General features: G+C 46.0%; 1 protein-coding gene across 3 annotated transcripts in view; it reads left to right on the top strand.

The window, feature by feature from the left end:
* LOC139561160 (actin filament-associated protein 1-like) overlaps positions 1–25,316 on the top strand; it is a 129,394-nt gene that overhangs the window by 79,811 nt on the left and 24,267 nt on the right. For all 3 annotated transcript variants that reach the window (XM_071378072.1, XM_071378071.1, XM_071378073.1), the window contains exons 2-6: positions 215–343; positions 855–937; positions 21,609–21,717; positions 21,896–22,113; positions 22,263–22,442. In XM_071378072.1, the coding sequence (XP_071234173.1) occupies positions 215–343; positions 855–937; positions 21,609–21,717; positions 21,896–22,113; positions 22,263–22,442 (719 nt within the window). The remainder of the gene's footprint in view (positions 1–214; positions 344–854; positions 938–21,608; positions 21,718–21,895; positions 22,114–22,262; positions 22,443–25,316) is intronic.

Below are 25,316 nucleotides of genomic sequence, written 5' to 3'. Positions count from 1 at the left end.
GAATACGTCAGTTAGGCTGCGTTTGTTTCCCAAGAGTCTTTGAATGCTGTTGAAACGGTATAGCCTGTGTGTTGACATCGACTTGGTCATAACCACGTTATTACGTTACGCCTTCGCTGGCCGTGAGTACGGTGCGTAATAGCCTGTGTGTTTGCGAGTGTGTGTGTGTGTGCTGTCTAACATTCTATCGTTTGCGTCCTGTGTCTTTCTGCAGCCATGGAGGAGTTGGTGTGTGAGCTGCGTCTGTTCCTGGACCTGCTGGACAGGGAGTATCTGAGTTCTGGGGCCAGGGAGAAGAAGATGCTTATCTCCAACATCCTCCACAGGGTCCTCACCGCTAATGGTCAGAACTTGAACACAACCTTTACACAACCTCACGGTCAGACCTACAACCATCGCATAACCTTTGCACAACCCCACTCATCTCCGACATCCTCCACAGGGTCCTCAACGCTAATGGTCAGAACCTAAACACAACCTCACTGTCAGACCTACAACCATCACATAACCTTTACACACGACCTCAGTCCGCTCTTTTCCAACGTTCTGCATAGGGTACCCAACGCTAAAGGCCAGAACCACAACCTTCACACACCCTTTGTCCATTTCAACCACATACTCATTACACAACCTCAGTTCAGTTAAGGTCAGACTCCCAACCACCGCACATCAACTATTACACAACTTTAGTCCATTCAGTTCACCTCAATCCCTATTATATGTAAATCTGGTCCATCTTATTGTTTAGAAACATAACTTGGATGAAGCCAAATTCCATTTATTGTCCCTTCTTGTGTTTACTTTGCAGTCTTCCACTGTCTCTAAAATCTCTTTTCTATCTCTTTCTCTCTCAGAGCCCTCGTTCAAGTCAGAGATCCACGGCAGCCTCCCGGCCCCCCCTCAGATGCCCCTCCCAGAGATCCCACAACCCTGGCTGGTAAGACAACCTCACATCACCTCTGACCCCTAACCTCTGACATCACCACCTTTACATCACTTTACCCTTCTCTGACTGGGCATGGTGGTCAACTGACTGGGCATGGTGGTCAACTGACTGGGCATGGTGGTTGACTGACTGGGCATGGTGGTCAACTGACTGGGCATGGTGGTCAACTGACTGGGCATGGTGGTCAACTGACAAGGCATGGTGGTCGACTGACTGGGCATGGTGGTCGACTGACTGGGCATGGTGGTCGACTGACTGGGCATGGTGGTCGACTGACTGGGCATGGTGGTCGACTGACTGGGCATGGTGGTCGACTGACTGGGCATGGTGGTCGACTGACTGGGCATGGTGGTCGACTGACTGGGCATGGTGGTCGACTGACTGGGCATGGTGGTCGACTGACTGGGCATGGTGGTCGACTGACTGGGCATGGTGGTCGACTGACTGGGCATGGTGGTCGACTGACTGGGCATGGTGGTCGACTGACTGGGCATGGTGGTCGACTGACTGGGCATGGTAGTTATTTGTACTGGATCAGATCGTAACACAGCCTATAAACGCGATTGATCGCTTGACGATGTTTATTGTCATTCAAGAGGAAATTCCTTCCACATTCTTCAACCACAAGCAACTTGACACATCGAGACATGTTGCATGAGCTCAAGCCAGATCGCACGCAGTACTCTGTCCCATGAGTGTCACATCCAATCACGTTGGAGGATGTTGTAACCATGTGAAGTGTTTCAGGGCGTTTTTAACGGTCTCGTATAAATCAGAAGGAAGGGTAGTTCTGAGATCGATATGTTTCTGCTCGCTCACCGCCTCCACAACCCCTGGCACTCATCAATAACACATAAGCAGAGTTTAATACATGTGGATGTGTGTGTGTGTGCTGTGGCAACAGAATGTGTGTGTCATTTGTCTCCGAGCGGATGTGTCTGATCGTATCCAGGTGTGCCGTGCTATCCCATAAACCCCCTTCACCATCACAATAACACACACCGTGTTCGACAAAGCTGTGGCGAGGAGCGTGTGAGACACGCACACACATCCACACAGCTTTATTTTCTTGACATTTCGGGACTTTTTGGGGAGTACAAATGTTTGACCATTAAAAAAATCATATTCTCCCTAACCCTTAACCCTCAAAACCTTAACCCAACACTAGAACTCAAAATAGCATTTGAACAAATTCAGGACATTCAGTGAATTGTTAGGACCTTGGGGTCCTGATGATAAGGTAGGAAAACGAGTACACACACACACACACACACACACACACACACACACACACTCTTCCTTACAGTACAGTTTGTAATTAGAACCATCCTACCTCTGTCCTCCTCTCCTGACCCTAGTGTGTGTCTGGACTCTGGAACTCCTGGCTGCACTTCCCGGAATACTTTGAGGGAGGAGGAGGAGGAGGAGGAGGAGAGGGGGTGAGGGAGGGGTTACGGGGTCGTACAGTCTCTTTCTCTCTCTTCCTCTCCCTTTGAAATTACCATTCATTATATTGCAATGCTGACCTCTGGAAAACTGTCCAAGTAGCTGTGTGTTTTTTTTTCTCCAACCGTCTTTGGTTTCAGTTCACAAACATTGAATCTCCCCCTCCAATGTTCTCTCACTCTCTCTCTCCCTTGGTAACTCTGTCTCCTCCATTCCTGTAGGTAATAGTGTATGTTAGCGAGGGAGGGAGAGAGGAAGGAATAATAAATGTAATAAGAATTGAGACTCAAATCCCATTATTGCACCCCTCCCCCTCAGAACAGCCTCAATTTGTCGCGGCATGTCGAAAGCGTTCCACAAGGATACTGGCCCATGTTGACTCCAATGCTTCCCACAGTTGTCTCAAGTTGGCTGGATGTTCTTTGGGCGGTGGACCATTCTTGACACACACGGGAAACTGTTGAGCGTGAAAAAACCAGCAGCTTTGCAGTTCTTGACACACTCAAACCGGGGTGCCTGGCACCTACTACCTTACCCCGTTCAAGGGCATGCACATATTTTGTCTTGTCCATTCACCCTCTGAATGGCACACGTAAACAATCCATGTCTCAATTGTCTCAAAGCTTATGAGTAGGTGACATCAATGAGGGATCATATTGTGGCTTTCACCTGGATTTACCTGGTCAGTCTAGTATGTCATGGGAAGAGCAAGTGTTCCTAATGTTTTGTACACTCAGTGCATAGCATTGTGTTGGGTCAGCAGTCCTGAAATGTCTCGAATAAGCATAGTAACATCCTTCAGCAAAGTCATCTAACATGCTAACACAGACCCTCTCAGTCACTACAGAAGAGCTACGATGGTCACATGGGTGGCATTTAGTTAGGTTCACTTAGCGATTAGCAGAGAAAGAGACTGTTGATAGAGGCAAGGACCGCTGTCGCTAAGAATTGTCATTTGTGCCAGAGCAGTTGACATTTTATTGACCCTTTCCCCACAGCGCGCACGCACACACACACACACACACACACACCACAGACACAGACACACACACCACAGACACACACACACACACACACACACACACACACACACACACACACACACACACACACACACACACACACACACACACACACACACACACACACAGAGGCCCTAATATCATTAGGGGTCAGGAGACCCTTACAGGATATCTGTTAATCAGACAAAGATTGGGTCATTTTATCCCAACCAGCCAAATCAACCTCACTTTGAACCACCCAGTGGGCTTCCCCTCCTGTGTGTGTTCATGTGTGTGTTAGGGAAAATGTATGAAGGAGTACTGTGTGTGTATGCTCAAGAGAGAGACAGCATATTGGAGGTGTTCATGTGACCATTTCTTCACCACTGCAAACATTTTTGAAACCCGAGGCCTTGAATGAGCTCAGCCCCATTTAAGAGTTCCCTTCTCTTGCTCATTCCCACACAGTAGCCCCAGTCTTGTGTGATTCCAGTCTGACACTGTCCTCAGTCAGGGCCAGACAGGAATGCAGGGGTCAATGAAATGGTTGTTCGTCAACACAGTGTCACGACCCTGTCACACTCCTGTTAACACACAGACTGTAGAATAGAGGGTGCTTAGTGCTCGTCTTTACCTCGAGAGTAGATAGATTAGTAAACAAGGGTACGGCCCTGTAGCCTGGTTAAACCAGTGGTTCACTTGGCGAGTACAGGACCCAGTCTGGTTTAACCAGGCTATGGGCTCTTAACTCCAGGACAGGATTTTTCCTGATCAGGTCACATGGTCAGGGTGTCAGGTAAAACTCAGAGCCCTACTTCCAGGAAATGAACGTCTTGAGGAAAAGTTTGTCAAGGGTTAATGTCGGTTGTAGACAGAGTGAGTTCCTTGAGGCTACTGACAAACAAGGTATGCTCGTTGATTGACAGGACCCTTGAGGGGTGAGGATGGAAACTGTTCCATGTGTAGAGAGGGATCTGGATACTTACATCTCTTAGTTTTGTTAGTGGAAGCATAAAATGAACTCAGCAAAAAAAAGAAACGTCCTCTCACTGTCAACTGCGTTTATTTTCAGCAAACTTAACATGTGTAAATATTTGTATGAACATAACAAGATTCAACAACTGAGACATAAACTGAACAAGTTCCACAGACATGTGACTAACAGAAATTGAATAATGTGTCCCTGAACAAAGGGGGGGTCAAAATCCAAAGTAACAGTCAGTATCTGGTGTGGCCACCAGCTGCATTAAGTGCTGCAGTGCATCTCCTCCTCATGGACTGCACCAGATTTGCCAGTTCTTGCTGTGAGATGTTGTGGCTACTGGCCAGTGGCTACTGGCCTTTGAGTTATGTAATCATATTATAATGCTCACATAAATGTCATGCTGAATATATTTTCATGTCATTGTCACTCAAAAATAATTCACATTTTCATAGAACGACAAGGCTACAATGCAAATGTCATGTGTAAATTATTATTTTTTTTTTAAATGTTTTGGAACTAACCCTCCCTTTGCACTGCACTGCTTTGTAACACCTTTTGCTTCGTTGTTTCGTGGGCTGCTCTGTAATCAAAGTATTCCCATAGTTAACATTAGGTCTGATGTTTCCCTTCGAAGGAGCCATGCTTGTCTGCATCTTCTCTCCTTTTTGCCTGCTGCTCAAAAATGTCTCGCACTGTGTCAGCTGCATGCGCGAGCACAGCCTGGCTAGCTACAGCCCCCCCTGAGAAGATTCAGTCAAATGACTAAACAGACTCGATCCTCACAGTGCCTATGTGACTCCAGGCACGTTTGACAGAAGTACTACAAGTAACAAAATGTTTAATGTTCTTGTATTGGAAAAGTATAGCAGTTTTGGTACACAGTGCAACACTTTCCAACCCTCACCTCATAAATCTGTGTATCAGACAAAGAGGATGAAAGGGGGAGTTTCTTTACTCTTGTACTCCATGTTTCTCACACACACACACACACACACACACACACACACACACACACACACACACACACACACACACACACACACACACACACACACACACACACACACACACACACACACACACACACACACACACACACACACACACAGCTGGCCGTGATTAGGCAGTCATAATTGCCACCAGGTGTTCAGATTGACACAGACTGACTGAAACCTCATGGGAAGAGTCCATCCTATCTCTCTCTGTCTCTCTATCTCTCGCTCTCCCTTTTTTCTCTCGGCTACGCTCCCTGTGGTGTTTCAACGGCAGGGTTTCAGTCTACACCTTGACCCTTACCGATAGCCATCACACAGGGGGTTAGGCATGTACATGTGCGTCTATTTGATGTCATTACTTTGAGCCGGATGAATGGCCCAGCCCCAGTTGCTCTCAGATACATTGCATGGAGTGTGGGTTTGAGAGTGGTGCTGCTCGATGTAGGAGAATATGGGGCAAGCCTAGCCAGGCCTGCTGCTGAGACACAAATGAATTCCATCTGTGTTGATGTTGGCGAGTGCCCCCCCACCCCACACACCTCACCTCCTCCTCTCCCCAAAACAACCCAGCCACCCCCTACACACATTTTCATAGAGAGCCACTCATACACACACATTTTCTCTTTCTTGTTCGCATACACACGTCCAATATACACATATTTGTACGTGGACATACAGAGATACACGACCAAAAGCATGTGGACACCTGCTCGTCCAACATCTCATTCCAAAATCATGGGCATTTAATATGGAGTTGGTCCCCCCCCTTTGCTGCTATAACAGCCTCCACTTTTCTGGGAAGGCTTTCAACTAGATGTTGGAACATTGCTGCGGGGACTTCCATTCAGCCACAATAGCATTAGTGAGGTCGGGCACTGATGTGGGGCGATGAAGCCTGGCTCGCAGTCGGCGTTCCAATTCATCCCAACGGTATTCAATGGAGTTGAGGTCAGGGCTCTGTACAGGCCAGTCAAGTTCTTCCACAATGACCCCGACAAACCATTTCTGTATGGACCTCGCTTTGTGCATAGTGGCATTGTCATGCTGAAACAGGAAAGGGCCTTCCCCAAACTGTTGCCACAAAGTTGGAAGCACAGAGTCGTCTAGAATGCCATTATTCCTCCTCCAACAAACTTTACAGTTGGCATTATGCATTCGGGCAGGTAGCGTTCTCCTGACATCCACTAAACTCAGATCCGTCCGTCGAACTGCTGGATGGTGAAGCGTGATTCAGCACTCCACTTCGCGACTGAGCCGTTGTTGCTCCTAGATGTTTCCACTTCACAATAATAACAGCACTTACAGTTGACCGGGGCAGCTCTAGCAGGGCAGAAATTTGACGAACTGACTTGTTGGAAAGGTGGCATCCAATGACGGTGCCACGTTGAAAGTCACTGAGCTCTTCAGTAAGGCCATTCTACTGCCAATGTTTGTCTATGGAGATTGCATGACTGTGTACTCGATTTTATACACCCGTCAGCAATTGGTGGGTCTGAAATAGCCGAATCCACAAATTTGAAGGGGTGACGTCATACTTTTGTGTATACAGTCAGAGCATATACACTATCTTCCTCTTACGCACACCCACAGACTCCGTTCTCCACTCCACTCCGTTCTCCAGTCCACTCTGCCTGGCTGTGCTCGTCTCTCTGAGGCACACAAGCTCCATTTGTCTTTAATTTCCTTTCTCTCACTCATTCACTCATTCACTCATTCACTCACTCACTCACTCACTCACTCACTCACTCACTCACTCACTCACTCACTCACTCACTCACTCACTCACTCACTCACTCACTCACTCACTCACTCACTCACTCACTCACTCACTCACTCACACTCTCTGTCTCTCTGTCTCTCTCTGTCTCTCTCTGTCTCTCTCTGTCTCTCTCTGTCTCTCTCACTCTGTCTCTCTCTTTCTCTCTGTCTCTCTTTCTCTTTATTTCTGTATCTCTGTCTCTCTTTATCTCTGTCTCTCTCTCTCTCTCTCTCTCTCTCAACTCCTGACTGAGACAATTCGCTCCTCCTCCTCATTTCCTCCCCAAGTGCTCGTTAAGATAAATATGTGTCTCGGTCCGAGGGCTTTATGTCCGAGTTAGTGTAGACACACACATGCACACACAAAAATACTCACACAGTGGAATCACTCTCCCACTGTGTTTGTGTGAGTTCCTTGATTTTTTTTCTCTGTGTGCTTTCCTTCATGTCAGTCTACTGTAGAACGTTTCCACACGTGGAACTCTATACACACACACACACACACACATTCCTATCCCCACCGTGTACTTAGTTGGTCTTCAGTACTTCTTAAAGGGTTCTCTTTTTGCAAGTGTCTGAAATGTTGAAAACCTTGTGGGGGTTGAAAAGAAAGAAAATAACTGTAAAGAATTGCTAACTACAACCACTGAAAGCCAATAGTCTGTCACAATGGCCATTGCTGTGTTGTGGTTGGATAAGCCCGATTCTTCTGTATTTGGTCAATCCAATTCTAACCCAAAAGAGAAACGCTTTTAGTGCTGGCATGTAACAATGTCGCCATTCTAAATTAAGCCATGATGTGCGTACACAGTATGAGCCTGGAGCTGAATCAATCACTTCCCAATTAATCAATTCACCCATTTAGTTAGTTGCTTGTGATTTTGTTTGTGGTGTTCCTTTCAATATACTCTGGTATCGATGGCAAATTTTGGCCAAATTGGCCCTGCCATCACTTGCTTGGGCATGAGTTTCTCAGTGGACTTCCCATACTTGGTGGTTGGTCTAACCGCAGTTAAATGCAGTCACCTCACCATTGTATTGTGTCATGGACAAAGGCAATTAAATAGGATTTACGGTTGACACACAACAACAAAATCCATGATGAAACAGCTCCCACATCTCTGTGGGAACGTGGCAACAATCGGTAAATCTCCGTTTAATCCCGTTTTTTTTTATTACAGTAAGGACATCTCATGACGAGCAGTGACACTTTTAAAAAGATCACGTGATGGGACCATGGCGTGAAGAGTCACCAACTCCGCGGGCCTAAACTCTTTTGGGAAAAGTTTCCCTGAAAACTGGAGCACAAATGGAAAACCAATTTTGCTCCTTTTCCCCCCCAAAAAAACGTTTTCAAAGACTGTTTTTATAGGGCCAAGTCTCTCTCTATTCCCATCGATGATGTGATCTAACTGACTATATAAAGAAACTAAGTGAAAACTCACACTGCCTCTAAAACGGAGTAAAACAAAGCATCCAGATGAATACGTATTTGACACAGTGAATGAGACCGCTCTCTTAAACTAACTGAATGACGACTGACTGTAGGTAGTTGGCAAAGATCAAGCTTCCTGTGTGACTAAGTAAGTGAGGGTCTGTTCGGTATGTGAGTGTGGATGTGTTTTCGGGGGGTGAATGAGTATGTGAGTGTGTGAGTGTGTGTTCCTGTTTCGCTATGCCAGCTCACTCCCAGTACAATAGGCAAAGTCTATTCCAGCCCAAACAGACACTCAGGGGGCTGTCCAACAAAAGCAGGGGCCTTCTCGGCCCCTCTATCCCAGGCTCTACCCCCGACCAATGTTCCCTGTAAGCTGTGTCCGTGTGTGGGTGCGCAGTAGCCCCGAGACTGCCGCACAGAAGAAATATCAGCCCACGGAGAGAAGCACAAGATTAAACGTCTCAATTTTGTAGAGCAGTGGTCACCAACAGGTCGATCGCGATCGATTGGTCAATCTCTAAGGCAATCCCTAGTCGATCGCCAAATATTTCTGTAAAAAACCCAATGATAAAACGCCGTGTTTCTTTAAAAAAATAAATTGTCTTGGGCTGTTGGCGGTAGGTACACCTGATTCAACTGTTGCCATTTAGAACCATTTCATGTGTCTGAAGGTACAAACTCTGCCTTCCTGGAAGGCCCGGAGAGCAAATCAAGTGCACTATAGGTCTACCGTTGGCCAATCGGAGGCTCCGATTATCGTGTCTGCAGTAACGTAGCAGGCGTAAAAGAAAGCTACATCAGAGTTAATACTGTGAGATTTCTAAACGTTTAAAACCATGACTAGAGAGAGACGGTCAACGAATACAGCAAAGGGCTGCTGGTTTTATGAGTGAGTTCATGTTTAAGGTCTTACTCAGCACTTAGTATTCAACACTTTTATAAGCCATAAAATACACGTTCTTCCTATTTCCACTCAGCGCTACAACAAACACTGCAGCAGTAATGAATGAGTAGGAAAGTGTATCTATAGGCTTGCGTTGTTGTTATTGATAGCGGCTTGGGTCTTTTTTTATTATCGAGGAATATTTCACTTTCTCTGTTCATAGGAGTAACAACATGAATTTGTGCACGAGGCAGAAATAATGCGGTGCGCCTCAAGTTTTGCCATCAGCTGGAAGACTGTGTCCCTTTTTGGTCAGTGTCAGTGGAGGAAAGGGAGAGCGGACGGATGTAGAGAGGCGGTCCCTCGGTCTTCTGCTCTCTCCCTACGCTGAGACTGACCATCAGATGTAGGCACCATCAACCCAGTAAAATAAAAAGTAAATTAATCGCAGCTGGCTGCTGAGAGGAGAACAGCTCATAATAATGGCCGGAACAGAACAAATGGCATCAAACACATGGAAACCTCTCCAGCCATTACCACAAGTCCATTCTCCCCAATTAAGGTGCCACCAACCTCCCGTGAAGTGTATGCTCACTTAGCTGTGCCTCACAAGTAATACAACAACGGATCTATTATCGGTGTGATCATATAGCCTACCTCAAAGTTTGAAATGTAATAAAAAAGAAAAAAATCCCAAACAACAATGCAATGGCAGGGCAATTCAAGCAAAGCCTATATGCAGTGATAATGTTTTGGGCCTATAGCTTACTGCACAAACCTCATTGCTACAGTACTGTTTTTAATTAGTTAATGTTGCATAGGCTTACATTTAAGTCATGTTAAAAAAAATCTGAGTGGTAGATTTCGGTATTTTGACTCAGGAAGTGATGTTAACTCAAAAGGTTGGTGACCACTGTTCTAGAGATTTCTCTGTTAACACCATCAACGTTTCCCTTCACTGTGGCAATTGTGATCAAATTAACATACCGAAACAAAATTAACTATACAAGAGATTTTGTTTTAGGCAGAACGCATCGGAGTAGGATTCTATTGCATTGACATGCATGACAAACCGGTGCAGCATAACCAATCAGAGCAGCAGTAGGCCTATTTGCAAATAGGCCATTGCCATATGGATCCTTGCCATTTTACTTTGAACTGGACTGTGTTTACAGCATGAGCGGTTGTGAGTAGATGCAATTGTTTTGAGTTCAAGCAAGAGCTGCATGTAGCCACGTGTGCACATTTTGTTCATATCTGTCACGGCCGTCGTCTAGGTGGAAATGACCGGACCAAGGTGCATTTTCTTTTTATGTAGAATGTCGCCAACAAAACAAGAAACAAAGAAATGACCGTGAAGCTTACTAGGGCTATAGTGCCACTAACAAAGTCAACTACCCACAAACACCAAAGGAAAAAAGGCTGCCTAAGTATGATTCCCAATGAGAGACAACGATAGACAGCTGTACCTGATTGAGAACCATACCTGGCCAAAACATAGAAATACAAAACATAGAAATAAAGAAACTAGAATGCCCACCCTAGTCACACCCTGGCCTAACCAAAATAGAGAATAAAAGCCTCTCTATGGCCAGGGCGTGACAATATCCTTTGCTAGTTAATGAGTTATTAGCCCCATAATAAATAATTTGTAGTCAGCAATAGGGGAGTGATTGCTTCCTACAAGAGCACAAAACGTATATTTCTAGACATCTTTGAAAAGTTTTTTTCTTAAAGGGGCAGTGTTGTATTTTGAGACAGTCTTGAATAAGACCTATAAGTAGCCAATAGGCAGAGGGTATCAGAATTTGTCTGATTCGCTGTAATAATGGTATGGGAATAATAATGCATTTTATTTTGTAAGGTGGTTTCTTGCATCTAACAACACAACAACATTTTCAGTCACCTCCTTGTCTGAAGGACAAGTGGATCAACAGGTTAATGTCAAGCCCTGCATGTTTCTTCCAAAGTCTCGTTCAAAGTATGGCTACATTGAACACCACACATTGGCTGCTACTGTAGGCTGAATGATTAAACTGCTATTTCCATGTTAAGATGTTATTGGATGCATTTTCTCCATTGTTTTTGATGGTAGGCCACTCTGGTAGGCTCACATTATGATCAATTAGCCATAGTAGCCTACTGGCCACTGTTAAAATTTCAACTTTAAAGCAGGTACAGCCTCGGTGTTCACAGTAAACGCTCGCTGGAAGTTGCACATCATTTTCACAACGTTTGCGCTGGGCAGACTTGAAATTTGCTCAGTGCCCCCAAAATGTTTTGGGGTGCATTGCACCGGACCCCTCCCCTCCCTCTGGCCCATATTGACACCTCATTGTGAGGTGGCAGAAAGAGGGGAAGAGGTGTGGAGGTCTGGAAGTTTCCTATCGCTCCTCTGTTCCACACTCCCTCAATGCTTGTTTCTCTCGTGCTGGTTTTCCCCTACTCGGCATTCAGACGGGCACATCCGCTCCGGCCGCCTGCACGAGCACACCTGCCTAGAAACACAGACTTATCCCCCACTCCCACTCCCAGGAAAAGAGGGAGGGAAGGAGGGAGAGAATAGAATTCAGAATGGGAACTGGTTCAAGGGTTTGCTGAGGTTCCACTAATATGGGCAGGTCGTGTAAAAACAGTTTGGTGTAACACTTAGATTAGCATCGGTGAACAGGGCTCAGTGGCCATGCTTATTCTGAAAGGGCGGAGTGCTGGGTTTTAGGATCCAGCAGAGGGTGCTTTTTCACACCAACCACTGGTATGTGTGTGCGCGAGTGAGAGTGGCTGGATGTGTGCGTCTTCATGAGTGTGCGTGTTCAGGAAACTCTTGGACTGGTATGAGTGCGCTAGTGACTAATCTGTCCAAGTCCGGTTTGAGTTTCTCTCAGACACAATGGCCTATTCACCATCCTTCAACGGCCAGGGGCAGTTTCATATGGAGAGCGGGTAGGCGTGCTAGAGACTGTTTTTGTTCCTACAGTGCATGCGAGTTCGCTAAGGCCAGGCAAAAAAGGCTCAGAGGCCCAGAAGTCGAGACAGTTTGATACGCCGTGAAGTGCTGCCTTAGCACGGCTCCGTGGTCCGTGTGTGTGTGTGTGTGTGTGAATGCGCACGCATGTGTATCAGTAATTCTTCCCCCTCCCTGTTTGGTTTAGATGCACTGATGACCCCAACTGCTGCAGGGGCCTCCATATTTAGTAAGCAGAAAATCTCAGATTAAAGTTGGCTGCACTTGCCTGGACCCATATCAGAATAGGAATGGCAGGGTCATGGAGAATGAGATGGAAGAAAACATGTGTTGTTGGACAATACAAAGTATGTTGGCCAGATTTTGACACTATAACTAAATTAAAACCAAGAAAAAAAGAGAATTATAGACACGTGTCTCTTTAAAATGTATAAGTTATATTCTTCAAGAATCAATTGGTATATGTCATTTCTAACTCCCAAAATGGATGTAGAAACTGCAATTTGCCCCTTTTTTTGTAACGTTCACTTCACTTCATGACCAAAAGTATGTGGACACCTGCTCGTCAAACATCTCATTCCAAAATCATGGGCATTAATATTGAGTTGGTCCCCCCCCTTTGCTGCCATAACAGCCTCCACTCTTCTGGGAAGGCTTTCCACTAGATGTTGGAACATTGCTGCGGGGACTTGATTTTATTCAGCATTATTGAGGTCGGACCCTGATGTTGAGCGATTAGGCCTGGCTCGCAGTCGGTGTTCCAATTCATCCCAAGGTGTTCGATGGCGTTGAGGTCAGAGCTCTGTGCAGGCCAGTCAAGTTCTTCCACACCTATCTCGATTAACCATTTCTGTATGGACCTGGCTTTGTGCACGGGGGCATTGTCATGCTGAAACGGGAAAGGGCCTTGCCCAAACTGTTGACACAATGCTGGAAGTAAAGAATCGTCTAGAATGTCATTGTATGCTGTAGTGTTAAGATTTCCCTTCACTGGAATTAAATGGCCTAGTCTGAACCATGAAACAAGGCCCCAGACCATTATTCATCCACCACCAAACTTTACAGTTGGCACTATGCATTCGGGCAGGTAGCGTTCTGGCATCTGCCAAACCCAGGCAGTCTGTCGGACTGCCAGATGGCGTGATTCGTCACTTCCGGGGAATGCGTTTCAACTACTCCAGAGTCCAATGGCGGCAAGCTTTACACCGCTCTAGCCGACGCTTGGCATTGCGCATGGTGATCTTAGGCTTGTGTGTGGCTGCTCGGCCATGGAAATCTATTTCATGAAGCTCCCGACGAACACGTCAGCTTCCAGAGGCAGTTTGGAACTCGTAGTGACTGTTACAACCGAGGATAGAAGATTTTTACGCGTTACATGCTTCAGCACTCGGCGGTCCCATTCTGTGAGCTTGTGTGGCCTACCACTTCATGGCTGAGCCATTGTTGCTCCTAGACTAACAGCACTTACAGTTGACCGGGGCAGCTCTAGCAGGGCAAGAATTTTACGAACTGACTTATTGAAAAGGTGGATTCCTATGACGGTGCCACGTTGAAAGTCACAGCTCTTCAGTAAGGCCGTTCTACTGCCAATGTTTGTCTTTGGAGATTGCATGGCTGTGTGCTCGATTTTATACACCTGTCAGCAACAGGTGTGGCTGAAATAGTCAAAACCACTAATTTGAAGGGGTGTCTACGTACTTTTGTTTGTATAGTGTATGTAGTATGTAGAAGCAACCGCTATAGTCCCTCAACCTAAATGGATAGAACCCCCCCCCCCCCCAAAGCATCTTGGGAAATGTAGTCTTTCTTTCTTAGACGAACTGCGAGTCAGCCTGCTTCTGTCCCCTCTGTGTTCCCACAACTCCCACGACAGAAAAAACATTGACACAACACCGACTACCCCTCCTACGCAGACAGACAGAGAATGGATGGCGGTATGTAGAGCTAAGCCCAGGCTAGAAAGACAAAAATCTCCCCCACAGTGTCTCCAAAACCAAGGACAGTCAGGCCTCCCTCACTGCTGCTCCCTAATTACACATGGGCTGCTCCCTGGAATTGGGGGAATTGCTGGGTTTAAAGGGCATCAAATGCACACATCTGTTCATCTAAAAGATACATGGGTGGGAATTCACAATAGGAGGGTATTATGCAGATAGCATTGGGATGTGGAACATGAATTGGTGGGTTCAAGGCCATGTGCATCTACAGCAGAACTTAGTTCAATAGTATTTGAAAACTTTTTAAAATACTTTCAGGGTTTGTTTGGAACTGCATGCGTATAGCGTACGGATCAGCTTAACAAGATGCTAATGATTAGGGCTAATTAGCATGTAGACAGCCATTTGGATCCGACACCTCTTTGGGGTTTTTACGGATGGTGTTTGTTTACGGTCAATCAGAGGCTGGAATGCACTTGGACCACAGTGCACTCTGTTAGTCGGATCGTGTGATTCGTCAAGCCAGATTTATTTCTGGGATACGAACAGGCTGTTGTTTGAGGTAGTGAAAACAACTGAAAAGTAGGTGTGTGTGTGCGTGATGGCGCGGATGCTTGTGTGTGGATCTGTGTGTGTGTGTGTGTGTGTGTGTCTAATGCACTTGACCAGACCCTGAATACCTCTCATAGTAGAGTGATGGGGTCACAACTCCCTCTCAAGTAACTTCAATTGCGTTTTGAAAATCGCAAATCTAAAACATTCAAGTCTCGAGAGTTATTAATGCTGCTATTGTTGCTAACATGCTCGAAGAAGGAAATGAGCACATTCGGATACTGCTGAGAGGTTACGGCCTTCCAACATCAACAGCCCAAGCAGTCCACCACACGAACACAAACACAACCTCCAGCTTTTGTGTTTCGAGGTAAAACGCCAAGTGGATGTATTTTACCAGAGCTTATTGTTCAAATGTCAAGGCCTGGAAAAAAAAAAATATTTCTTGATTTTGAAGTCTTCCACTCACTCACTCAACTTTCTTTCTTTCTCTCTTCCTCCTTTTGGTGCCGTGGGGAAGTTTCTGGGAGGGTCAGGAGGGGTGGGGGAGCATCTGTGGAGTTTAGTGGGCCAGTGACCTTGCCAGAAAATGAGTTCACCACAAAGCACTGTTTCCCAGAGGAAATATGATGAGGTTTTGGGGTCGGGCCATTGCTTGGAGTTAAAGTTCTAGATGGAAAGGGAATATATAGACAAAGGGAGACAGGGAGGGTAGATGGACAGAGAGAGGGGCGATAGGGAGGGTAGATCGAGTGAGAGAGAGGGAGTATACGTAGATGGAGGCAGAGAGAGGGAGTAGATGGAGGCAGAGAGAGGGAGTAGATGGAGGCAGAGAGAGGGAGTAGATGGAGGCAGAGAGAGGGAGTAGATGGAGGCAGAGAGAGGGAGTAGATGGAGGCAGAGAGAGAGGGTAGATGGAGGCAGAGAGAGAGGGTAGATGGAGGCAGAGAGAGAGGGTAGATGGAGGCAGAGAGAGAGGGTAGATGGAGGCAGAGGGAGAGGGTAGATGGAGGCAGAGGGAGAGGGTAGATGGAGGCAGAGGGAGAGGGTAGATGGAGGCAGAGGGAGAGGGTAGATGGAGGCAGAGGGAGAGGGTAGATGGAGGCAGAGGGAGAGGGTAGATGGAGGCAGAGGGTAGATGGAGGCAGAGGGAGAGGGTAGATGGAGGCAGAGGGAGAGGGTAGATGGAGGCATAGGGAGAGGGTAGATGGAGGCATAGGGAGAGGGTAGATGGAGGCAGAGGGAGAGGGTAGATGGAGGCAGAGGGAGAGGGTAGATGGAGGCAGAGAGAGAGGGTAGATGGAGGCAGAGAGAGAGGGTAGATGGAGGCAGAGAGAGAGGGTAGATGGAGGCAGAGAGAGAAGGTAGATGGAGTGAGGGTAGATGGAGTGAGGGTAGATGGAGTGAGAAGAAGGAAGTTTCCCCTATCTATCTGTATAAATATGGTAAACTTAGACCTGTTGGAAGGATTGCCCCACATCCTAACACGTTGCCATGGCGACGGGGACATCGATGTGACGACGGCGTCGATCAACGGCCCATAGTGCAACGCTGGGTGATTTTTCCCCTTAAAACCCTAGACCGGCGGGAAAAAACGGCAGCTGCCACCAACAAAATGAAATTAGAGCGGACCTTTCCCATGAGAAAAAAAGTGGTGGGGGGGGGGGCGTTGCTGGTACTTTATTGGAGTCACCAGCCATAATTGTTTATTCATGACAGTTTGTGGCGACATTAGGTGGAGCAACAGGTTGTTTTCATGGTTACAGTAGGTTGTTATGTGTACCTTTTTTATAGAACGGTCTCCCAGGCGACATTGATGCCGATAATAGGCCCTGAGTTTTTCAGGTAAAACTCATGGCCCTAAATATAGAGTCTAGTGAAGAGCAGTTGGGAATGGAGTAAACCAGGAGTACAGATAATGAACGTTAGAAAGCAAACTGAACACACAAGGAGAACTTCAGTGAGTGTTTACAACACCCAAAAGACCAGCAAAGAAGACATTATCAAACTCTCTCTCTCTCTGTTCTCGCTCTCTCTCTCGCTCTCTCTCTGTTCTCTCTCGCTCTCTCTCTGTTCTCTCTCGCTCTCTCGCTCTCTGTTCTCTCTCGCTCTCTGTTCTCTCTCGCTCTCTCGCTCTCTGTTCTCTCTCGCTCTCTCTCTCTGTTCTCTCCCGCTCTCTGTTCTCTCCCGCTCTCTGTTCTCTCCCGCTCTCTGTTCTCTCTCGCTCTCTGTTCTCTCTCGATCTCTGTTCTCTCGATCTCTGTTCTCTCTCTCTCTCTCTCTCTCTCTCTCTCTCTCTCTCTCTCTCTCTCTCTCTCTCTCTCTCTCTCTCTCTCTCTCTCTCTCTCGATCTCTGTTCTCTCTCGATCTCTGTTCTCTCGATCTCTGTTCTCTCTCTCGCTCTCTCTCTCTCTCTCTCTCTCTCTCTGTTCTCTCTCGATCTCTGTTCTCTCTCTCTCTCTCTCTCTCTCTCTGTTCTCTCTCTCTCTGTTCTCGCTCTCTCTCTGTTCTCTCTCTCTCTGTTCTCTCTCTCTGTACTCTCTCTCTCTCACTATGGGTGAATACCAACTCTGGGAATGCTCAAATCCCCGCATTAAATGTCAATGAAGACATTTATTTCCATGCGCTTGGAGAGATTAGATTTTTATTGCCGCAATTATGTTATTTTAAGAGCCGGAGGCAAAGACCCCAGCGCGCGAGTTAGTTTCTCCTCGCGCCCTAGCTAACTAAGTGGGGAAGACAACAAAGAAGTGTTATTTTCCATCCGACTCCCCTCCTTTTTTCTCTCTGTTTAATTTCCTTTCTCACTCTCACTCTCACTCTCACTCTCAGTCTCAGTCTCTGTCTCTGTCTCTGTCTCTGTCTCTGTCTCTGTCTCTGTCTCTGTCTCTGTCTCTGTCAATTCAATTCAATTCAATTCAAGGGGCTTTATTGGCATGGGAAACATGTGTTAACATTGCCAAAGCAAGTGAGGTAGATATTATACAAAAGTGAAATAAACAATACAAATTAACAGTAAACATTACACATACAGAAGTTTCAAAACAATAAAGACATTACAAATGTTATATTATATATATACAGTGTTGTAACAATGTACAAATGGTTAAAGCACACAAGTTAGAATAAATAAGCATAAATATGGGTTGTATTTACAATGGTGTTTGTTCTTCACTGGTTGCCCTTTTCTTGTGGCAACAGGTCACAAATCTTGCTGCTGTGATGGCACACTGTGGAATTTCTCCCAGTAGATATGGGAGTTTATCAAAATTGGATTTGTTTTCAAATTCTTTGTGGATCTGTGTAATCTGTGGGAAATATGTCTCTCTAATATGGTCATACATTGGGCAGGAGGTTAGGAAGTGCAGCTCAGTTTCCACCTCATTTTGTGGGCAGTGAGCACATAGCCTGTCTTCTCTTGAGAGCCATGTCTGCCTACGGCGGCCTTTCTCAATAGCAAGGCTATGCTCACTGAGTCTGTACATAGTCAAAGCTTTCCTTAAGTTTGGGTCAGTCACAGTGGTCAGGTATTCTGCCACTGTGTACTCTCTGTTTAGGGCCAAATAGCATTCTAGTTTGCTCTGTTTTTTTGTTAATTCTTTCCAATGTGTCAAGTAATTATCTTTTTGTTTTCTCATGATTTGGTTGGGTCTAATTGTGCTGTTGTCCTGGGGCTCTGTGGGGTGTGTTTGTGTTTGTGAACAGAGCCCTAGGACCAGCTTGCTTAGGGGACTCTTCTCCAGGTTCATCTCTCTGTAGGTGATGGCTTTGTTATGGAAGGTTTGGGAATCGCTTCCTTTTAGGTGGTTGTAGAATTTAACGGCTCTTTTCTGGATTTTGATAATTAGTGGGTATCGGCCTAATTCTGCTCTGCATGCATTATTTGGTGTTCTACGTTGTACACGGAGGATATTTTTGCAGAATTCTGCATGCAGAGTCTCAATTTGGTGTTTGTCCCATTTTGTGAAATCTTGGTTGGTGAGCGGACCCCAGACCTCACAACCATAAAGGGCAATGGGCTCTATGACTGATTCAAGTATTTTTAGCCAGATCCTAATTGGTATGTTGAAATTTATGTTCCTTTTGATGGCATAGAATGCCCTTCTTGCCTTGTCTCTCAGATCGTTCACAGCTTTGTGGAAGTTACCTGTGGCGCTGATGTTTAGGCCGAGGTATGTATAGTTTTTTGTGTGCTCTAGGGCAACAGTGTCTAGATGGAATTTGTGGTCCTGGCGACTGGACCTTTTTTGGAACACCATTATTTTGGTCTTACTGAGATTTACTGTCAGGGCCCAGGTCTGACGGAATCTGTGCAGAAGATCTAGGTGCTGCTGTAGGCCCTCCTTGGTTGGTGACAGAATCACCAGATCATCAGCAAACAGTAGACATTTGACTTCAGAGTCTAGTAGGGTGAGGCCGGGTGCTGCAGACTGTTCTAGTGCCCGCGCCAATTCGTTGATATATATGTTGAAGAGGGTGGGGCTTAAGCTGCATCCCTGTCTCACCCCACGACCCTGTGTGAAGAAATGTGTGTGTTTTTTGCCAATTTTAACCGCACACTTGTTGTTTGTGTACATGGATTTTATAATGTCGTATGTTTTACCCCCAACACCACTTTCCATCAATTTGTATAGCAGACCCTCATGCCAAATTGAGTCGAAGGCTTTTTTGAAGTCAACAAAGCATGAGAAGACTTTGCCTTTGTTTTGGTTTGTTTGGTTGTCAATTAGGGTGTGTAGGGTGAATACATGGTCTGTTGTACGGTAATTTGGTAAAAAGCCAATTTGACATTTGCTCAGTACATTGTTTTCATTGAGGAAATGTACGAGTCTGCTGTTAATGATAATGCAGAGTATTTTCCCAAGGTTACTGTTGACGCATATTCCACGGTAGTTATTGGGGTCAAATTTGTCTCCACTTTTGTGGATTGGGGTGATCAGTCCTTGGTTCCAAATATTGGGGAAGATGCCAGAGCTAAGGACGATGTTAAAGAGTTTTAGTATAGCCAATTGGAATTTGTTGTCTGTATATTTGATCATTTCATTAAGGATACCATCAACACCACAGGCCTTTTTGGGTTGGAGGGTTTTTATTTTGTCCTGTAACTCGTTCAAGGTAATTGGAGAATCCAGTGGGTTCTGGTAGTCTTTAATAGTTGATTCTAGGATTTGTATTTGATCATGTATATGTTTTTGTTCTTTATTCTTTGTTATAGAGCCAAAAAGATTGGAGAAGTGGTTTACCCATACATCTCCATTTTGGATAGATAATTCTTCGTGTTGTTGTTTGTTTAGTGTTTTCCAATTTTCCCAGAAGTGGTTAGAGTCTATGGATTCTTCAATTACATTGAGCTGATTTCTGACGTGCTGTTCCTTCTTTTTCCGTAGTGTATTTCTGTATTGTTTTAGTGATTCACCATAGTGAAGGCGTAGACTCAGGTTTTCCGGGTCTCTATGTTTTTGGTTGGACAGGTTTCTCAATTTATTTCTTAGATTTTTGCATTCTTCATCAAACCATTTGTCATTGTTGTTCATTTTCTTTGGTTTTCTATTTGAGATTTTTAGATTTGACAGGGAAGCTGAGAGGTCAAATATACTGTTAAGATTTTCTACTGCCAAGTTTACACCTTCACTATTGCAGTGGAACGTTTTACCCAGGAAGTTGTCTAAAAGGGATTGAATTTGCTGTTGTCTAATTGTGTTTTGGTAGGTTTCCAAACTGCATTCCTTCCATCTATAGCATTTCTTAATGTTACTCAGTTCCTTTGGCTTTGATGCCTCATGATTGAGTATTGCTCTGTTCAAGTAGACTGTGATTTTGCTGTGGTCTGATAGGGGTGTCAGTGGGCTGACTGTGAACGCTCTGAGAGACTCTGGGTTGAGGTCAGTGATAAAGTAGTCTACAGTGCTACTGCCAAGAGATGAGCTATAGGTGAACCTACCATAGGAGTCCCCTCGAAGCCTACCATTGACTATGTACATACCCAGCGTGCGACAGAGCTGCAGGAGTTGTGACCCGTTTTTGTTGGTTATGTTGTCATAGTTGTGCCTAGGGGGGCATATGGGGGAGGGAATGCTGTCACCTGCAGGCAGGTGTTTGTCCCCCTGTGTCTCTGTCTCTGTCTCTGTCTCTGTCTCTGTCTCTCTCTCTCTCTCTCTCTCTCTCTCTCTCTCTCTCTCTCTCTCTCTCTCTCTCTCTCTCTCTCTCTCTCTCTCTCTCTCTCTCTCTCTCTCTCTCTCTCTCTCTCTCTCTCTCTCTCTCTCTCTCTCTCTCTCTCTCTCTCTCTCTCTCTCTCTCTCTCTCTCTCTCTCTCTCTTCCCCCCCACACCACCTCCCCAGTGTTATTGCCTAAGTGGGAATGCATCACATCTTAGTGAAAATGATTTACCTGTTGATTGCCTCCATGGTGCTGTAACACCTCAAAGCCAATCATGAGTCAACTCAGCTGATTACTAAACGAATCACTTGTCTCATTGATAACCTAGAGATAAGATGGCCACCATATAGACGGGGGTCACACTTAATCTTTGACGTTCCACTAAAGGGACCTCACATCCGAAGTAGCTACTTCCTGTGTACGCGCCCGGCCCGTCACGCTCTAACACACGTATTGCCCTCGCTGTGGCGCTTTCCCATAGGCTACAGTGCATCGTAACCAATGCCTCTCTAACCAATCCCTCTCTCTCCCTGTGTTTCCTCCAGCCTCCAGACAACGGGCCTCCTCCTCTCCCCAGCTCCTCTCTCCCAGAGGGCTACTACGAAGAGGCCGTCCCCCTCAGTCCTGGAAAAGCCCCAGAATACATCACCTCCAGTAAGTGTACGAAACACAAACACACATCCATGTGAATAAACGCAAACGCGCACACACAACGAAAACACACTTGAAAAGCTAAAGTGAGGACTGAAAACACACGTTCACTCACAATGCACGTACACCCGCCCCTGCAAGTCAATATCTTCCATTTTATTATCCCTCAACGATCTCTCAGACTACGATTCGGACCAGATGAGCAGTTCGTATGAGTCGTACGACGAGGAGGAGGAGGACGGGAAGGGCAGAGGGAAGAAGATGCGACACCAGTGGCCTAGCGAGGAGGCCTCCATGGACCTGGTCAAGGACGCGCGCATCTGTGCCTTCCTGCTGCGCAAGAAACGCTTCGGCCAGTGGACCAAGCTGCTCTGTGTCATCAAGGACAACAAGCTGCTGGTACGGACGCATGCACAGATACAGAGAGACACACTGTCACCTTCACATATAACCACGCACACACCGTAATAGCCACATGTGTACTTGAAAAACTTGATCCACTGGTTCATTGACCTCCCTCTCTCCACCCTCTCTCCTCCCTCCTGCAGTGCTACAAGTCATCTAAAGACCAGACGCCCCAGATGGAGCTAGTGTTATCGGGCTGCAGCATCACACATGTCCCCAAGGACGGCAAGAAGAAGAAAGACGAGCTGAAGATAGTCCACCAGGGGGCAGATGCCCTGGTTCTGGCCGTGCAGAGCAAAGAGCAGGCTGAGGAGTGGCTCAAGGTAACACCATGACCCGAGACACAGATTATGACATTACAGCGGCGCACTATTGTAGACCGAGTGGTCCGGGGTAACAGGATGACCCGAGACACCAATTAGGATGCTACAGAGGTTTGCTGTCAGACAATGGTCCCAAGCAACACTATTGTAGATGGAGTGCCAGACTAATGTATGCATTGGATACAATGACAAGTTGGGTAAATCAGAAACAGACTGGTTCTATGGAGAGGGGGTCCCCCTGTCCAGTGCACTCGTTTGGAGTGAGAACAGGATAGAGTATATTTCCCATCAATCCTCTCTCCTTTTAAGGGGAGAGATTACTTATAACATAATCATATTATGAGAATAACCCTTTTTTTTTGTCTTAGCGGATGGAGGTTTCTTTCTGATATTGTGTTAGGGCCCAGATGGTTGTTTTGAACAGGTGTTTCTGATGTCTGGACTCTTAATGTCAGGATGTTTGCTTTGTATTTGTAGAGCCGTCTCTCTCAGATCTCCCGCTCAGCCCTGTCTCTCCCGGGGACTCCGACAAGCCCGCAAAGCAAACCATCCCGCTGACATCAAATAAAGACCTGTCCTTTTTAGTTTCCCCTCTGCGCCCCGTATGTTATTCCAAAGCCTTTGAGCTATTCCATTTCAATCGCAGTATGGATGAGGCCATGGGGGTTCAAATTGAAGGAAACACACATGCACTACACACATACGCTACAACCCCCCCTCACCTCTTGCTTTCCTGAGATTCCCCTTGGAAACCGTTGTTTATCGTTGAAAACCCATTGTGCAGCTATTTTAAGACCCCTTTTCCCCCGTTGTTTTTTTCATTCCTCTAGTTGCTGAATGCTGCTCTCTGCCAATTACATTTCCTGCTCTGTAGTTTACCGACCGGGCCCTTTTTTTGAAACCTTTTCATACAGCACACCAGTCTGTGAAAAACTTTGTCGAAGAGGGCCTCGTTTTAGAAAAGCGTTTTTCCAGCATGGATCTTGTTCTGGAGGCAGTTCTGCGGTCGTCACTTGCTGGCACATCCACAAAGTCACACAATCTGATGTTAAACCCCGAACTTAACCTCCGATGCATTTCTTTCTCTCGGCATCGTTGAGAAGGGTCAGTGAGTACGCATTTCACTGTTCGTCTACACCCGTTGTTTACGAAGCGTGGGATGAATAAAAGTGTGGTTTGATTTGAACCCCGCCGTTATCCCGAATTTTCGTTTTTCAGAATTAGAAAAAGACTTTGCAGCTGGTCCATCTAGCGGAAATCGCTCAGTACTGCCTCCAGGACAAGAATCGTCCCAATAAAAGTCAACCTGCACCTATGGTGGGCCACTATAGAGATTTATGTCCGCAGTGAAAAAAAGGGAATAAGTCTGATATTTTTGTCCTGATTCGATTACTCCTTCCATATGGTAATTATGGCTGTTTATTGATTTGCCGCAGCGAAGCAGCATGCTCGGGTAGTGCCGAGGTACCTGTGAGCAGCCGCCCTGGACTGCGCAAATATACAAACCCGAACCACAACATCCATAATTATCGCTCGAGACAGGACATTGTTGCATATTTGGTCAGGTCTGTTGTTAAAATGCACTTTAAAACTACATTGAACCGATAGATGTGAACACGGCATAAACACATGCCTTTCACCCTCACCCCATACAATCTCTGTTTTAGTTTACTTAATTGACATATGCATACTTTTTCATACCCAATGACTCTTGCAATCAGTGCGCCCAATTATGAGGCCCGGCTGGCCGTGGATCGACGTACCCCAAAACAGGTGCCAAGAGTGGATGGATTGGATTGAAGTCACATATTTTACCTTCGCATGATTAACTGTACAGTGAGGGAGGAGATATTCTCTTGGCCTGCTCTGCATACAGTTACGCCTGGGGGTGTTTGAGCGCCTCACAGAGCCAAAAAGATTAGAATGTGGAGCATGTGTTTGGATGTTAGGGCTTGACGTTGCCTAGGACCGCAGAATAAAAGTGATCTGTTTCTCTGTTTCTTTGTCTTTCCTTATTTTTTTGTCTTTCGCTTTTTCTTTCTCGCTTGCTCTGTCTTTCTCTCTCTCTTCCCCGTTCTCTCTCTTTGCCTCTCTCTCTCCGTCTCCCCTACTCCGTTTCTCCATCCAGAGACGCAGAGCTTTGATAATTATCACTCTTGCGCTTCACATTCAAGATGGAATAATGGATATGAAAGATCTCCGATAAATCCCACTCTAGTCGGAGGATTGTGATCCAATACCATATCCCTGTAATGAACGGAGTCGTGTAAGACTACATTAGTAAATGGAGACGGGACTAGAACGGAGCCTTGAGGCGCACCTAAACAGTTTACTAATGTGAAATCCAGATATTGTGTGGCTAATGAGCTGTTTATGGAATCTAAATGTCCATATTGTGTTGTTACTTCATCCTTTTCAGTGCTTATGGTCTCGTGAATGTTATATTTTTCTCCTTATACCCTTACCTCATCTCCCCTTTGTCTCTGTAGCACTCGTCTTCGACGCGGCCCACTTTTTCTTCCTCTTCTCTACCGGCTAATGCTAGATATCTTTCTCTTCCTCCTCTTCTTCTCCCTCCTCTCCTCCCTCTCTTTTCGTCTAGTGATAATTATCCCTCTGTTTCTTCAAGCAGGCCTGGTGAGATATAATGTTGCATTTCATAGGGTTACTGGTCTGCAGTGGCTGCTTGGCTTCTCACACTGTGTGTCGCCTGTTTACACTCAGTCCCACTCTATAATCACTGTTCAAGTCCTTTCCCAGTCTTGCTCTTATGATTGACCATTGCCGCCATGTTGCCTGCAATTCTTCCCCTGCATCATTTTGCATATTGGGCACTCAATGTTTGGCGACACCCATGTCCTGCACTAGAGTGTG

Source organism: Salvelinus alpinus, chromosome 31 (genome assembly GCF_045679555.1).
Source record: "Salvelinus alpinus chromosome 31, SLU_Salpinus.1, whole genome shotgun sequence".
Lineage (NCBI taxonomy): Eukaryota > Metazoa > Chordata > Actinopteri > Salmoniformes > Salmonidae > Salvelinus > Salvelinus alpinus.
This window is presented reverse-complemented; position numbering and strand designations above follow the sequence as displayed.